This window comes from Heterocephalus glaber, unplaced genomic scaffold (genome assembly GCF_053883595.1).
Source record: "Heterocephalus glaber isolate CG9 unplaced genomic scaffold, H.glaber_assembly_v1.0 deba00001428, whole genome shotgun sequence".
Taxonomy (NCBI): Eukaryota; Metazoa; Chordata; class Mammalia; order Rodentia; family Bathyergidae; genus Heterocephalus; species Heterocephalus glaber.
In genome coordinates this window covers 32,740,478-32,756,131 of record NW_028258293.1, presented here as the reverse complement: position 1 = coordinate 32,756,131, position 15,654 = coordinate 32,740,478, and the positions used below count along the sequence as shown (strand labels likewise).

The 15,654-nt window shown below is 40.7% G+C and overlaps 1 protein-coding gene across 1 annotated transcript in view; it reads left to right on the top strand.

Annotated features, from left to right (window-relative positions):
- The window catches only part of Gab2 (GRB2 associated binding protein 2), a 194,847-nt gene that overhangs the window by 151,331 nt on the left and 27,862 nt on the right, over positions 1-15,654 (top strand). Inside the window, exon 3 of the mRNA XM_004869685.4 lies at positions 14,599-14,839. Coding sequence (XP_004869742.1) covers positions 14,599-14,839 — 241 coding nt within the window. The remainder of the gene's footprint in view (positions 1-14,598; positions 14,840-15,654) is intronic.

Genomic DNA, 15,654 nt, shown 5'->3' with positions numbered 1-15,654 from the left:
GCTGGCCTTCAACTCACTGTATAGCCCAGGCTGGCAGCCTCAAAGTTTCGATGATCTTCGTGGCTCAGCCTCTCGAGTGCTGGGATTACAGGCATGCACTACAACTCCCAGCCAAAAATTAAAAAATTTTTAAATGCCTTAATTTAGCTTCAGTATAAAGCACTATATGGTTAATAATAGCGGGGCTAGGGATTTAGCTCAGTGGTTTCGCCACCTGCTGTGCAAGCGCCAGGACCCGAGTTCGATCTCCGGTACCAAAAAAAAAAAAAGTAATAGAAGTTTTAATCAATTTGGGCAGAGTAAACCTGATCAATGCAGAATTTTCTCAGTTAATTCAGGTTTTTCTTGCCTTCTCTGGGGTGCTGCTTAAGTTCCCAGAGGTTTAGAGAAGCAGAAATAGTTTGCTGGACTGGAGTACAGAGTTTGGGAATAGGGGATGAGGCTTGTGGAAGACAAGGATGAGAATATGTCTCCTCCTTTCTCCCTTTTCTACCTTTCAGCTTTACCACATTAGTAGAGACCTTGTTCAGTAAATATCCATTCAAGTAATTTACTTGAATTAGTTACACTACCATGTTTAGCTATACCTGTGTAAATAGCTGTACAAAATTTGTTTTTGAAACTTACAACTTATTTCCAAATAATGTTTTGAGAAATTTACCATTTGGAGATGAGGGGCAGAAAAGAAGCATCAAAAATATTCTAACCTCATTCACAGGAATTAGAGATAGAGATACCTGCAATTCTATATATGGAAACAATGGTATAAGGTACAATTAAAAAAAAAAAAAAAAAGGGCCAGGGATTTAACTCAGTGGCACTGTGCCCGCCTTGCAAGCACAAGGTCCTGAGTTCAATACCCAGTACTGCAAAAAAAAAGAAAAAGGTCAAAAACGGAGGATATACTAACTAGACTAAAGAGACAGGGTTATGCAAATGACCTAAATTTTATTTTTACATATCTGTCATTTCTTTGTTTGCTTTTATTCATTACCTCCTTAACTATTTCCTGGATACGGTTGATGAACAAAATTCTTCGAGGGCTGGGGATTTAGCTCAGTGGTTCCACTACCTGCTCGCAAACACAAGGTCCCGAGTTTGATTTCCCGTACCAAAAAAACCAAATTCTTCATGGCTGGTGAATCATATTAGCAAAAACATCCATCCAAGATAGAAGAGAATAGGTTGTGTAGTATGAGAAACTTCTAGATTATGAAATCTTGAATGTCCTTGGAGAGTGTTTAGTTCCAGGCTTCTTAAAGTACAGTGTATGTATAGATCAAGAGAGGGAGCTAATTTGTTCAAAATCATACAGCTAATTGGAAAGACTAGAATGAAAACACAGGTTTCTTGACTTGGTCAGTGTTTCAAATGATGTTTCTGTAACCCTGCCTTGCACCTGTATAAGAAGGCCATACAATGTAGAAAGCACTCTGTAAATATACATTGGGATAAAAGGCCAATTTAATGTATGGGGTCTTAGAATCAGGAACCCATGAACAACATTGACAGTTACGATCTTAACATAGTCTTCAGTAAGTTTACTTCTGTGCCACAACACCTGAGTCAGTAAAATAAAAACAACATTCTTTACAAGATTGGTTGTAAAGATTAAATAAGAATCTATTTAAAGCACTAGCATAGTGTTTAATACTTGGCAAACACATATTAAGTATCTGTTGAGTGTATTAGTAGATTCTTACTGCCTTCTCTGTGGTCTTCACAACAGCCCTTTGATTGATCTGTTTATTTTTGAGACAGGGTCTCACTGTGTTGTCTAGGCTGGTCTTAAATGCCTGGGCTCAAACAGTCCTCTCACCTCAGCCTCCTTAGTAGCTGGGACTACAAGAATAACATAACAACCCCAGTTTACATACCCCTTCCAATAGATGTTACTCTTCAAAACAAAGATAGCCTAAACAAACCCTATCTCTGTTTTGCCAAAATTCAAAAACTTTGTGTGTGATTAATATGTTTACCAAATAAACCTTGCTGACTTTCCTAATTTGATTACATTATACTTAAGTTATTGGGGTGCTCAAAAACAAAGGTATCTTCTTTCCTTCCTCCTTCCTTTCTTTCACTGAAGATGGAACTCAGGGCCTCCTGCATACTGGGCAAGTACTCTGTGATTGAGCTACATCACCATCCCAAGGGTGTCTCTTTAAAGGCGCTACTACAATAATAAAAGCTAATAGTTATAAAGAATTTACTGCATAACAGACAGTGTTTTAAGCATCTTAACAGATCTTAACCCATTCAAAGTATCATCCCCGAGGGCCGGGGATTTAGCTCAGTGGTTCTGCCGCCTGCCTTGAAAGCACAAGGACCTGAGTTCAATCCCCGGTACAAAAAAAAAAACAAAGTATCATCCCCAGTCTGGGGATTTAGCTCAGTGGTTTCACCACCTGCTGCGCAAGCACAAGGACCCAAGTTCAATCCCTGGTACCAAAAAAAAAAAAAATCAAAGTGTCATCCCCATTTTACAAATAAGGAAATTGAGATGAAGATGTTAATTAACTTTCCATAGTTCACACAGCTAGTAAGTACAGGAGCTCTATTCAGACCCAGATAATATGGCCCCAGAAACCATGCTCTTAACTATTAAATTATACCTTCAAATTTTATGTATGGGTCCTTGCCTCAAACTGTCACAGTGCCTGTATGGGGGCTTCAGCATGAGGACCGGGGTCCTGGAAAAGACTCATTGCCCTCTCTGCTTTTTTGTGGTGGTTTCTCTGACCTTACAGCATTGCTGCTTTCTCTGCATTTCTCCAAGAGGGCAGAACAGATTAAAAAAAAAAAAGTTATACAAGGGAATTTATTAGGTAGGTTGTTACAGAGTTCATTTCATCCAAAGCCAGCTTTTCCCCTGACCTAAACCATAACTTCAGTTGAAGTGAATCTACGGCATGTTTTCAGGCCCACTAGAGCCCACAGACAGAAATTACAAGTAGGCCGAGAGGCTGGCCAGGGACATGGCACTTGGGTGTATCTGGGTGGAGAGGAGAGGCCATTACTTAAACACTTTTTGGACACTAGGTGTGTCAGTTTGGGTTCTCTGAGAAGAGTTCACACATGTCAAGAGATGTACTGGATGGGAAGGGGAGCCAGAGAAGGCAGGGGACACTTTCAGAGCTGGATGTGGGTCTGACACCTATAGAGGAGAGAAGGCAGGGAGGAGGATTAGGTTGCAGCAGAGTGCTAAAACAGGCTTGGCCAGGTCAGTCAGTGCAAGTTCCCTGGCCAAACTCTTTTGTTAAAGAAGTCCCATGTCTCACAAGAGCAGGCCTAGGTTAGAGTAGCTCACAAGAAGTATAGTCTCCTTATGAACATGGGGAGTTAAGGGGAGGCAAAGGACTGGCAGCCAGGACTATCAGTTATGCTGCCCACATCAGGAGACCTGAAGGACATGTTTTTATGAACACCACACTCTGAGGTATCAAGAGGGAACAGGACATGTGATGCTTAGACTCTTAAAGGAGGTACAGTCAAGTAGAGATGGATAAAAAACAAAATGTTTGAATGATAGCAATAAGTACTTTGATGAAAATAAGCCCTGGTAATGTGGTAAGGAGTGACTAGAAAGCTATTTAGGTCGGGTAAGCAGGAAAGGAAAGGCTTCTTTATTAGTCCTATGAAAATAATTTTTAATTCTACTAGATACTTGTGTAGCCCTTTGCAATTTATAAAGCATATGCTTCTCATCTACCTATTAACCTTCACATGGAACTGCATAATGGAATGAGCCCTCACCTTGATGTGAAAACCATACAGGTTTGAGCCCTGGCTGGGTGCTTCCTGGTGGCTTGATAACACTTAGTAACATCATTTCTCAGTCTCTGTATATATTAAGTAGATTTGTAGATTACTGCCCTGTCAATTTGTTGTTGTTTTTTTTTTTGGTACCAGGGATCGAACTCAGAACCTTGCACTTACCAGGCAGGTGCAATGCCACTGAGCTAAATCCCCGACCCTGCCCTGTCAATTTTTTAGGGTTGGAAATGAATGTCAAAGTTGTAGAGAACAACCTACAGTTGGGAAATAATTTTTAATTCCTTTTATAATAGCACAAAAAAAAATGCTTAGGAATCAACAATAAAAATGTTAGGGCCGGAGATTTAGCTCAGTGGCACCACCCCTGCCTCACAAACACAAGGTCCTGAGTTCAATTCCCGGTAACAAAAAATTTTAAAAATACAAATATTAGATCGAGATCTCCATCCAGAAAATAATAGAACAGCACTGGGAGAAATTAAAAACCCAGTAAATGGAGAATTATCCCATTTTAAGTAGAGCACTCAGTATTTTTAATATATCACTTCTCCCCAAATTGATCTATAGATTGAGCATAATCCCAGTAGGCCATTTTTATACTGACATCAGAGCAAATTAGAAAAGCCTGTATACACATAGGAAAACATTATTGTATCAAAAGAATATATCAGTAGTAACTGAGCCCTTTTTCAGTCATAACATTGGACTTTTTAGAGAACTTCATGGAACTATGCTGCTTGTGCCCAAGATGTGCTATAATGAAAATGAATATGATTTTTTATAAAAGTACTGATGGGCTCTCTAAACTGGCTTTTCTTGACATTCCTTCTCTTATTTCTGTGCATAAATTTGGCAATCACTGCTTTTGGTTTCAGTTGACTTGTGTCCCAGTTATGATAGATTTAAATTAGATGCTGGTATTTTGAAAGAGGGCATGATTATATAAAACAAAATGAGAACTTCTAGTCTAGGGGGTGGCAAATTTAGGACTAATGGAGCATAGTGTGCCAACTGCTGTTCTAGTCTGATAACATGCCTTGGCATCCTTACTCAGTACACATAGTTTTAGTGTGTTGAGCCTCCCAGTGGTGGTAGGAAGATACCACTTTTGGACCCTCATGGAAAATAACCTAGAGATGCTGAGACATCAGTAGGCAAGACTGGAAGATAGGTAGAGAAGCTAGAGATATAAAGCCATGAGATTGTTGTAGCTCCAGAACTGAATGCAATGGCTGAAAAAGACCTGCCAGCTGCATGTTGAATTCTGCTATCGGTCTGTCTGCCCCTGCAGCCCTCTGCTTACCTCACGAAGGACAGTTGACCACATTTCTACCTCTGGGACAAATCCTGCTCTGGTCAAACTCTGAATGTTTGGATACACAGAGTTCAAGGTCTTCTCCCACCCTGGGTTCCTCTCACAATGGAGTACTAGGAGAGAACTACCATTTGTGGAGCACCCATGTGCGTATTATAGCATTTCTTACTCCCCAGAACAACTATACAGGTAGCACTTTTATGTGTTACAAATTAGGAATCTTGGATTCAGATATCATCCCTGGGTTTCACAGACGTAAACTGAGACTCAGGCTCCAAAGCCCATGTTTCCTTCCCTATATCACACTGCCTCTCCTGAAGCTGAAGTTCCCCTTCTGGTAATTCTGCAGATCTCTTAATTTCCCAGGCAAAGCTGGAGCTCTTAGAATCCCAAATCTCACCATCCAGACTGATCAGTTTAAAGTATCAATCTTGTGATTATTCCATTGCTAACGATTCTTGATAAGCTCCTGTGATTATGTCTGACACTTGTCTTTTACACCATTTTCTAGTTTTCTCTTAGAATCACTGTGAAAGGAGAGGAAAAATTCTCTCTTGTAAGAGAGGCTTAAAAATACAGTGACATATTTTTTATATTTTGTGGAAAAATTACAAGGATCAAATGCACTGGTAAAATATTAACTTATGATACCCACTGGATACTGAATAGATTGATTCCCAATGGATTCCCAGAGTTCCTTGGTAGAGGGTAAAAGTGCTGCCATGTAAATTTGCTCTTTCCAAATGTAATGAAAGTTCATACGGCAAGGACAAGATCTGCCATTTCGGGCTGGCCTGCAGCTCCTAGCATAGTGCCTACAGTAAATGCTCATGATCCTAAGAAAATGACAAGAATGCTTCATCCCAAATGAGGAGGATCACCTAGCCAAGCCAGGCCCCACAAAAGAGAGCATCGGAAAGGTCTGGCACACCTGAGGTGTTTATATATTGAGTAAGGTGGGGAAAAAAGCTTATAACTGGATCTCTCGGAAATGAAGAGGACAGTGTGTGGCTAAATATAGATTTGCTGTACAAAAATAGAAACACAAGCCAAGAAACCTCACTGAGAACAAATCCTTCTATCTTAAAGAGGATATTACACATGGATCCTCCAGCTAATGGTTCATTCTTCTGACCAAGAGAGGAAAGATTCTGATTTACTGCCATAGTGTGCTTATTGAACACCTTCTTGTTCAAATACCAGTGTTTACTAGGCATAGAACATTGTGCTAAGCACTACTGGAGAAACAAGGATGATCTAGATCCTGGCTCCTAACAGCCCATGGTCTCATTTTATGTGACAGATCTGTGAATTCCCAACTACAATAAATGGCAAAATTAAGTATTGTAAAAGGGATAGAAGAAGGTATGATTAACTAGAGGACAAGGTATTTGCATTGCTAAAGTGAGATGCTCCAGGGCTAAGAAAGTTCTGTAAGGATGTGTGACTAGGAACTATGCCTTGCTACTTAGCTATAGCCACTTACTCCCTTTCCTCTGTGCCCTTCACAGAATCGATTTCTGCTAACTAATACCACAAGATCATATGCACCAAGGTCAGGATGTTCTGCCTTGGCCCTCCCAAGCTGTGAGAGGTTCTTTCTCAGATTCTTCCTTGGAGTGGGTGGGGAGTCATAGTTGCACAAAGGTCTCATGGGATCTTATGTTACAGCTGCCTCTTTTCTTCTTCCTCTGTTTTATAGTTGTTTTTTCATAAACACTAGGAAACTTATGTTTTTGAACTTGGAAAATTATTTATAATAGCCTTTAATAGTTTGATCCAGCATGTGTTTATTTACCATGCAAATATGAGTAACATCATAAACTCATAATAAAATAACTTTTCAGTCAAGCCAGAGTCCTGGCGACCAGATCTCATGATTTGGTTCAGACACACACACACAAGCACATATTATAGAAAATACATCCTCATTCACAGTGAAACAATTTTCTTTTGGGAAAGAAGGGAAGAGAAAAAATATGAGAAAAGGAAAAAAATGGAAACAAAGTCTTTGCAAATAGGGAAGGGTGGGGAGGGGAAGGAGAAAAAAGTAAGAACCAAGATACTCATGTAATGGTACAAGATCCCAATGATGTATCTGAATGTATTTTATACCTAAAATGTACCAATAAACTTAATGGGAAGAAAAAACAAAACAAAACAATTTTCTTTTGGTACAGGGAACCAAGGCCTAGACTAAGAGATTGGAATTCTGATTCCAGGGTTCCCTGACCCATTGTGCGTTCTTACCTGGACAAGCAGTCTCACTTTTTTGGGCCACAGTTTCTCTAGCTGTATCTGAGAGATTTGGGGGGAAGGGAAGTCGCAGTGACAAATTAAGCATTGGACTCCAAAGACCCTTTCAGTTGCCACTTTATGCAAGTTACTGTGCAGAGGGGAGCCATTTTGTGTTTGTCCTAACAGTTATGAATTACTTCTCTAATTATGGCATGTAGAAGATTTTGAGGATTATTTCTTCTTAAATAATTTCAAGCTTGTAACTAACTGTGAGAATGACCTGGAACAGTCTTGCCCTCAGGACCTGTCATGTGCTCTCATTTTTTAAGAGTTCTCTATATCCAGCGGATCCTTGTTTCTAAGGGAGTGCTCACTCCTTAGGATCCTATACCATTCTGTTTTCAAAGTTTTTTCAGCAATCACTTCCTCCCCACTAGAACTCTTAGAATTTTACCATCATTCTGCTTCTACGAATAAATGATAGGACAAGTGTCAAGCCTACAGTCATTTATTAAGCACCTAGTGGTTACTATTTACCTAAATTTCATCTCACCAAATCCTTAAAAGAAAAAATTTGACAATGTAGGGAATGAGATATATGAAGAGATTAAAAGTTTTTCCTGGCCAGGCGTGGTGCTGCATGCCTGTAATCCCAGCACCAGGGAGGCTGAGGCAGGAGTATTACCTCAAGTTCAGGGCAACCTGGGCTACATAGTGAGTTCAAGGCCAGTCTGAACTTCATAGTGAGACCCTGTCTCAAAAAGCAAAATGAAACCAAAAAAAGTATTTCCTAAGGCCTTATAGTAAAACAGTTTCAGATCTGGACTCCCATCCTTCTGGGAAGTACACCTCAGGATTCTGTTATACATTGTTCCTTTCAACTTTGCAGTAGACAAATGTTACGAAGGGCCAGTGAAAACATGGATGGTTTTCAGTTTATACTTTTGGTGATATAAAGAAAAGTTTTTGGACTTGTGTTTTCACTTAGCTTTCAGAGGCTTCTTTGCCATTTAACTTTCAGCAGACCCTTTCCTTCTATCTCTGCAATGACAAGGATTGTTAAAAGCAAACCAGTAGATCTTAATCTAAATCTCTGTGTAAATTAAATATAATTAGATCTTCATTGGGATCAGCTTTCTATATTTAAGTTTCTCAAAGATAACTTGATCTAATCCAAGTTCGTACCTTTATAGAGAAAATAAGGCCCAGGAAGATGAAATGATATGCCTAAATTCAATAAACCCAGGCCCAGACCTTCATTGTGTTTCTCCAGTTTGCCTCCCACAAAACTGATGCTGTTCACCTCATAGGGATCTTGTTCCCCGACACAGGTGAAAAAAATTGAGAAGCACAGTGGTGTACACCTGTAAACCCAACTCCTTGAGAGGCTGAGGCCAGCCTAAGAATCTTAGTGAGACCTTGTCTCAAAATGAACTTTTGTGTGTTGGAAAAATTATTTTATCATTTGCAATAAGTTTATTTTCTTCAATAAAAAGTAATTGTTGGGCCAAGGATTTAGCTCAGTGGTTCCGCCACCTGCCTCACTAGTTGCAAGGTCCTGAGTTTGATCCCCAGTACCCAAAAAAAAGTAATTGTTATGCTAATGTGTGTTTGCTCTTGAATAATTAACCTAGCCACAGCCAAAGCTGGTTGGGAGATTGGCCTAGATTCAGAATTCTACAGTTTATGAACCACTTTCCATGGTTCTCTATTTTTAAAAATTTTTTTCTCAAAGTGAAAGTTTTTTAAGGGGCTGGGGATATAGGTCAGAAGAAGAGCATTTACCTAGTATGCAGGAGGACCTGGGTTCAATCCCCAGTACCACAAAACTTAGAAATAAAGACGAGTTTTGTTTTGTTTTGTTTTTCAGATCTAGGCTTTAACACTTTCTAGCGGTATATTCCAGAGTTCATTAACTTCTCTGTGCCTCTGTTCCTTCATTCTGTGTGTGTGTGTGTGTGTGTGTGTGTGTAGGATAGTGTAGGGTAGACTAGAAACACATATTAGGTGCTTAGTAAATGGCAACTGTGATTATTATAGTCAGCATTATCCTTTTTGGTTCTCATTAGTCCTCCATGTAACTTCTCTACAGGATGTAATTATAACTAAAACAGTGACATTTGCCTTCCAAGTACCCACTGTAGCTTGGAAAGCAGCTCATACTTTGTGGACAATCTCAGGGTCTTAACCAGCTCTGTGTGTACTCCCAGGAGAAAAGCAATAAGAACCACTGAGTACTGTGCTACATGCTCTGTATAAAATGATTTCTAATCATTACAGCAGCCCTACAAAATATGTATTATCCTTGTCAAAGAAGTAGAATCAAAGGAGTTTATTAGTGTGTTCAGGGCCACAGAGCTCTCAGCAGAGCCAGGCTCTGAATCCAGCCCAGGCTCCAATAAGTTCTTTGGGCTACCACTTTATGGGTTCTGAGACCAACAGTCTTGAGGGTGGGGATTGTTTTGGGGAAGGGATAAAGATGAAAAGGGCATTGAGATAAGGGAACTAGTCATTATTTGGCCAGTCATCTTTTCCAGAAACTCCCGCCAGCCTCCCCTTTCCTGCCCCTGTTATCGCTAGCCAGTTGATGGCTGGGCTGGCCTAGGCTGAGATCCTCTGCTGCAGTCCTTCAGAGCTTTCCTGTTCTAGAGTTTTGCAAAAAGGTAGGAGGAATGTTTGTATGTTAGGCAGGCTTCCTACGGGTGATTATAGAAAGGAAGGGGAGTGATTTTATAGAGACAGAAAAAGAAGCCTGGAAGAAAAGGAAAAAATAAAACCCTGTTTAAAAGAAAACAAACTGACTCAAGCATTTGTGAGCATTATCTGTAGTCTAGACATATAGACAGAAGCCCAGGCCAGGAGTCTAGAAGCCTCCATTTTCTTCTTGCTGTATAACTGACCTCCCTAAGGACCCATGATACATCATTATGACAGTCTTACTGTCTAGTACCAAAAACAGTTTAGGCACACTTCATTTAATGTTATCCTTTATTTGTACCATATTCTCAGGAGGCAGGGGGATATTTTAAATCAATCCTCTTAACGCTCTATGATAAATGACAGAACAAGTAGTAATAGTTCCTTTTGTACAGATAAGGCAACTGAGGCCAAATGACTTGCTCAAGAACAAATAACAAGCTAAAGGCAGATCCACAGAGACCCAATTGCTAATCCACTTTTTCTTTGGAAATATTTCTGAAAACTTTGATTATAGGATGTGACACAGAGTGACAGTAGAGCCTTAAACCAGCACTGTCCAGAAAGTAGACGTAAAACACATTCCATTTACCAGAGGCAATGACCATCTGAAGGGAACAGCTTTCAGTGAGCAAAAGAGAACAGCACAGAGCCAGACTGCCTGAAGTCCCTGCCTATAGCTGATGTGGAAAGTAGATGTAGCACTTCCCCAGAGACTTGGTAGGGCCAGACGGAAGTCAGGCACAAGCTGCTCATCAGAATGGGGGCCCCGGGGAAGCAGGGCTACTCTGTCTACAGAGTCTAAAATGGGAACATCTTATTCCAGAAAACTGGTCTCTGAATTAAATTTTATAATTATTTTTCCTAGGATAAGCAGGAAGACTTTGTATGAAGTTTTGGATTTTATGGCATACTTTTAGGGCTGTCATAACAAGTTATCACAAAATGGGTAGATTGAAACAACAAAAATAAATTATCTGACAGTTCTGGAGACTAGTTGTCCAAAATTAAAGTGTTAGCACTGTTGATTCCCTCTGGGTGCTCCGGGAGAATCTGTACTTCTCTCTTAGTTTCTGGTGGCTGGCAACAATCTTTGGCATTCTCTGGCTCCTCGGACACACATCACTCCAATCTCTTCCTCTGTCATCATGTGACATTTCCCCTACATCTCCCTGTCTCTGTGTCTGTTTGCTTTTATAGGGACACCAGTCACTGGACTAGATATCCCCTTATACAAAATGACTTCTTAACTAATTATATCTACAAAGACCTGTTTTCAAGTAAGGTCATATTCTAAGGCCCACACAAACATGAATTTTGGGAAGCACTATTCTACCCAGAATAGGCACTGAGAAATAATCACATAAATTCAGGCAGAGATCCTTTAAAATTGCAAACAGAAGTGGGATTTTGGCAAGGCTTAATGTCAAAACAGCTTTGTGAGAACTGTTCTGGAGTTATCGACCGTTACATGGAACTGGCTAGTTTCATAGACCTAGCTTTGTGCTGGTGGAATAGAATCCTAAGTTTCTGTTATATGAAGGCCTAACTCATCCCAACCCTTTACTTCATCTTTTTTTTTTTTTTTTTTTGGTACTGGGGATCGAACTCGGGACCTTGCGCTTGCGAGGCAGGCAGCAGAACCACTGAGCTAAATCCCTGGCCCTTTACTTCATCTTAATATGAAGTACAGATTGTGACCATAGGGAGCATAAATATTTTAATGTTTTTATTTGAATTTTTGAGCCAGGAAAAATTCTTTTATTTAGTGTAGTCATTCAACAAGGATGTATTGAGCACCTGCTATGTGGTGGGACAGTTCTAGTTAAAGGGAATACAAAAGTGATTAGAACATATTTTGCATACCTGTGACAAGCAAGGTTGGCTACATCCTTTAACTACCCTGTGTTGATTGTAAGTAGAGAAACAAGACTCAAGAGGTGAAGTGACATCACACAGGTCTACAAGTAAATAGACTGGGTCACAGGTAGGATTTTACAGCCTGAGCTAAAGACAGGGCTGCAGAATTAAATTAAGAATTAAACTCCTTTTATTCAGACTCTCACAGCCCAACCACTCAGCATAGGGAGCATGAAGGATGCACTGGATGACAAGACAGAATAAGAAGCTTGTGATAGAATGCCTTTGTTATGTCTTTATTCTGAAGGCAATAGGTAGCACATAGTGTGAGGAAATAGTGATTTATTATGCTACATATTTTATTTGTTCAGTCAACAAATATTCATTAAATTGTGTCACACACTGGGCATAATCCTGGGAATAGAACCATTACAAAAGAGACAGAATCTCTGCCCTTACTGAGTTCACAGCCTAATATACACAGTGATGAGAGAGGTTTGTGTGGTCTCTGAAAATTCCTCTGAAGTTTGAGGGAATGCTGATAAGTAGTAAAGTTGGAGAAATAAACAAGAAAATGGTTTTAAAGAAGGAGAGCACTTTGTACATCATGTTAAGGATAACAAGGAGCCATTCTTATGTGGGGCAGTAACATAACCATGATGTGGCCGTTGAGGAACAGGGCAGGCATAGCCGATGCCCAGGATTACGGCTTGGAGAGCTGATGGGATGGTGATATTGATGTGCTTCACAGAGACAGGAAACAGGAGTGATGAGCTCTGTTTAGATTGTTATACTGAGCCGCTGTAGGACACCTGAATGGGGATGCCTGGGGCCAGAGGAGGCAGTAGGGAGCCCAGGAAAGGAGAACTGAGCTAGAGATTGAGATTTGAGAGTGGTCCTCACACAGGTGATAACTGAAGTTTGGGAGTAGACAGGATTACCCTGGGAGAGGCTCCAGACCTACAATGAAGCTGTGAGAGGGGGAGGAATACTCCCATGGAAGGGAAGGCCAGAGGTAACAGGGAATATAGAATCTCATCAGAGACTTTTTTTAACCTTCCCTGTGTCTTTTCAGGCAGCAGCTTGTGTTCCTCCCCTGGCACCATGGTTACTGTGTCCCCTAGCATAAGCCCTCTCTCATTAGAGCACTCATCCTGCAAATCTAATGGAGTAATAAAGGCATTGATTCTTCCAACAAATGTCCAGGTCACTATGAGAGCTGTAGTGGGAATTCATTTTGGGGTCAATACAGCTGCCAGTGGAACAGTTTTTCCCCAGAGGCCCATTGGCTTTACTTCTTTATACACTGGCAGAAGATGTCCTGCCTAGTATAAAAAAAAAATGACTGGAGAGTAATTAGGACTGTGGAGCATTAATGAGCTGATGATCCCACCTAGGGCTATGAGAAGGGCACAGCCTAAAGTAGGTCAGATAACAAGAAGTGGTAGATAGAGAACTGTGTCCCTCTGATAGGATTTGAATAACCGTAGCCACCATCACCAAAACATTGCCTTAGCAGCTAGCACATCACCTGAACTTAGTTTCAACCTTTATTTCTTTAGAACATCAGTTTCACTGTTGGCATTTTTGAATATTCAATGAGAGTTTTTGCTTATTTTACTGACAACCTCTATGTAGACCTTTACTGGGTAAACGCTGGGGCTATAGAGATAACAACATCGCAGCCACAGTTCTCAGAAACCCAAGGGCTAGGCAGGGAAACAGAATGATCATGGTTATAATGGAAGCAGAAGCAAAACCAGAAGCAGTAGAAAGTTTCAGAAAAAAAAAAAAATCATATCCTCATAGGGTTGTAAAGTCTGCATATGAGTTTGCCAGGAGAGTAGAAATGAAATCCAGGCGGATGGAACAGCATAAGCCAAAACAAAATCACAAAAGAGGCTAGTGTGTTCAGGGACTAATGATGCTTCCATATGCCTTGTTTATGGGTGGAGAAAAGCAGGAAATAGATCAGACTGTGAATAGCCTTGTATGTTATGCTAAGGAATTTGGACAAGATTAGAGAGCCAGCCCAGTGAATAATACCTTTGGCTTGGGGTATAGCAAAGCTATTATCTGTCCTTAACACCTCACTTCCTTTCTAACACAACAGAGGAGGGTTTAAGATAAGAGTTAAGAGAGGAAAAAAGACCAGTGGACAAAGTGGTGGGGATTGGGGCCAGCACTGTCCTCACAGGACTTGCACGAGCAAGCAGGAGGAGTTGGGTCAAGTCTGAAGGGCCAGCTCCAAAGACATTTGTGCTTTTATCAGTAAAGCAGTAAGGCACAGGCCAGTTCCTCCTGTAGTGCCTCATTGAACAATGTCAGCGTAGCTTTGAGGGAGGTAATGACAGTAGAAGCCACCAGAGAGGAAGAAGGCTGTGGTACTCCCTACTCCAGAAGCTGACTTTGCCTGGGGCCAACGTCACATACCTAGATCTTAGGTAGCCATACCTCCTGGGGTGGAGCAGATCCATCCCAGGTCCTGAGAGGCCATGTGACCTCCAGGCTACTCCATGAGTAGCCTCTCAAATTCAATCAGGGTGGCCCAGAGGTATCAGCCCTCCTCTCTGGGAGGATTGGGGGGGCGGGGGTTCAGTATTGCTCGATTAGTATCTCTGCTCTTAACACTTTCTCTACCTCCTACACCCTTCTTTAGGATAAGAACACCTTTCTTTCCCTTTTCACTTGAGTTCTTTCCCTTTTCACAGACTCCCAGAGAAACATCTCAGCCAGCCACGGCCCACGCTCTTCTCCAGCTGAGCTCAGCAGCTCCAGTCAGCACCTGCTCCGAGAACGAAAGTCCTCTGCCCCCTCACACTCCAGCCAGCCAACTCTGTTCACATTTGAGCCTCCTATGTCAAACCACATGCAGCCCCCCTTGTCCACCAGCGCGCCTCAGGAGTATCTCTACTTGCACCAGTGCATAAGCCGGAGAACGGAAAACACAAGGTAGGAGCTGGCTACAGCCATTTCTTGGGTGAGTGGCCACTCACAGGACCTAGTGTTTTCAGCCCCTGGATTTAATTTTAAAGACAAGGGAGTAAAATATTGCCTTTTCATGTAAACAAACATGCATGTAACAAACTATGATTTTTGTTTATGTAACCTTCACATTTTATTGGTATCCATCTGTGTTGCTACTAAGTGATGATTGGGTACCAGAGAAACCTCTCATCAAAAAATTATGCTATAAAAGTGTTTTGTTTGATTTAGAAGTAAAGGGCATGAGGGGATAGAGTTTCAGAACTGAAAAATAACAAAATTTATTTGTTGGCCTTAAGAGCATAGCCACAAAAAATAAAACATTGACCTTTAGGTAGCAATTTATTTTTAAAAATTTGGTTTTAATTTATATATAGGGTCTCCTGTACTGCCTACATAAAACATATCATCATTCACAAATGATGATGCCCTAGTTTCTCTGCCTCTCTAATCCTTATAAATTGAATAAAAAGTTTCATCATCTGATATTTCCAATACCTGACTAAAGTTTTTGTGATTAGAGAAAAAAGTATAGCTGTAAAGCCTTAACATTGTTTTGTGGGATTTTTTTGGTACCAGGGATTGAACTCAGGACCTTGTGCTTTCAAGGCAGGTGGCGGAACCACTGAGCTAGATCCCCGGCCCAGCCTTAACATTGTTGAACAAATCTATATCTCACTTTTGCTCTAGAACTGTTACATATGGTAGCTCCTATTCATATAGGGCTATTTGAATTAATTAAAGTGGTATACTACCCACATTTCAGTGCTCAGTAGTCTCAT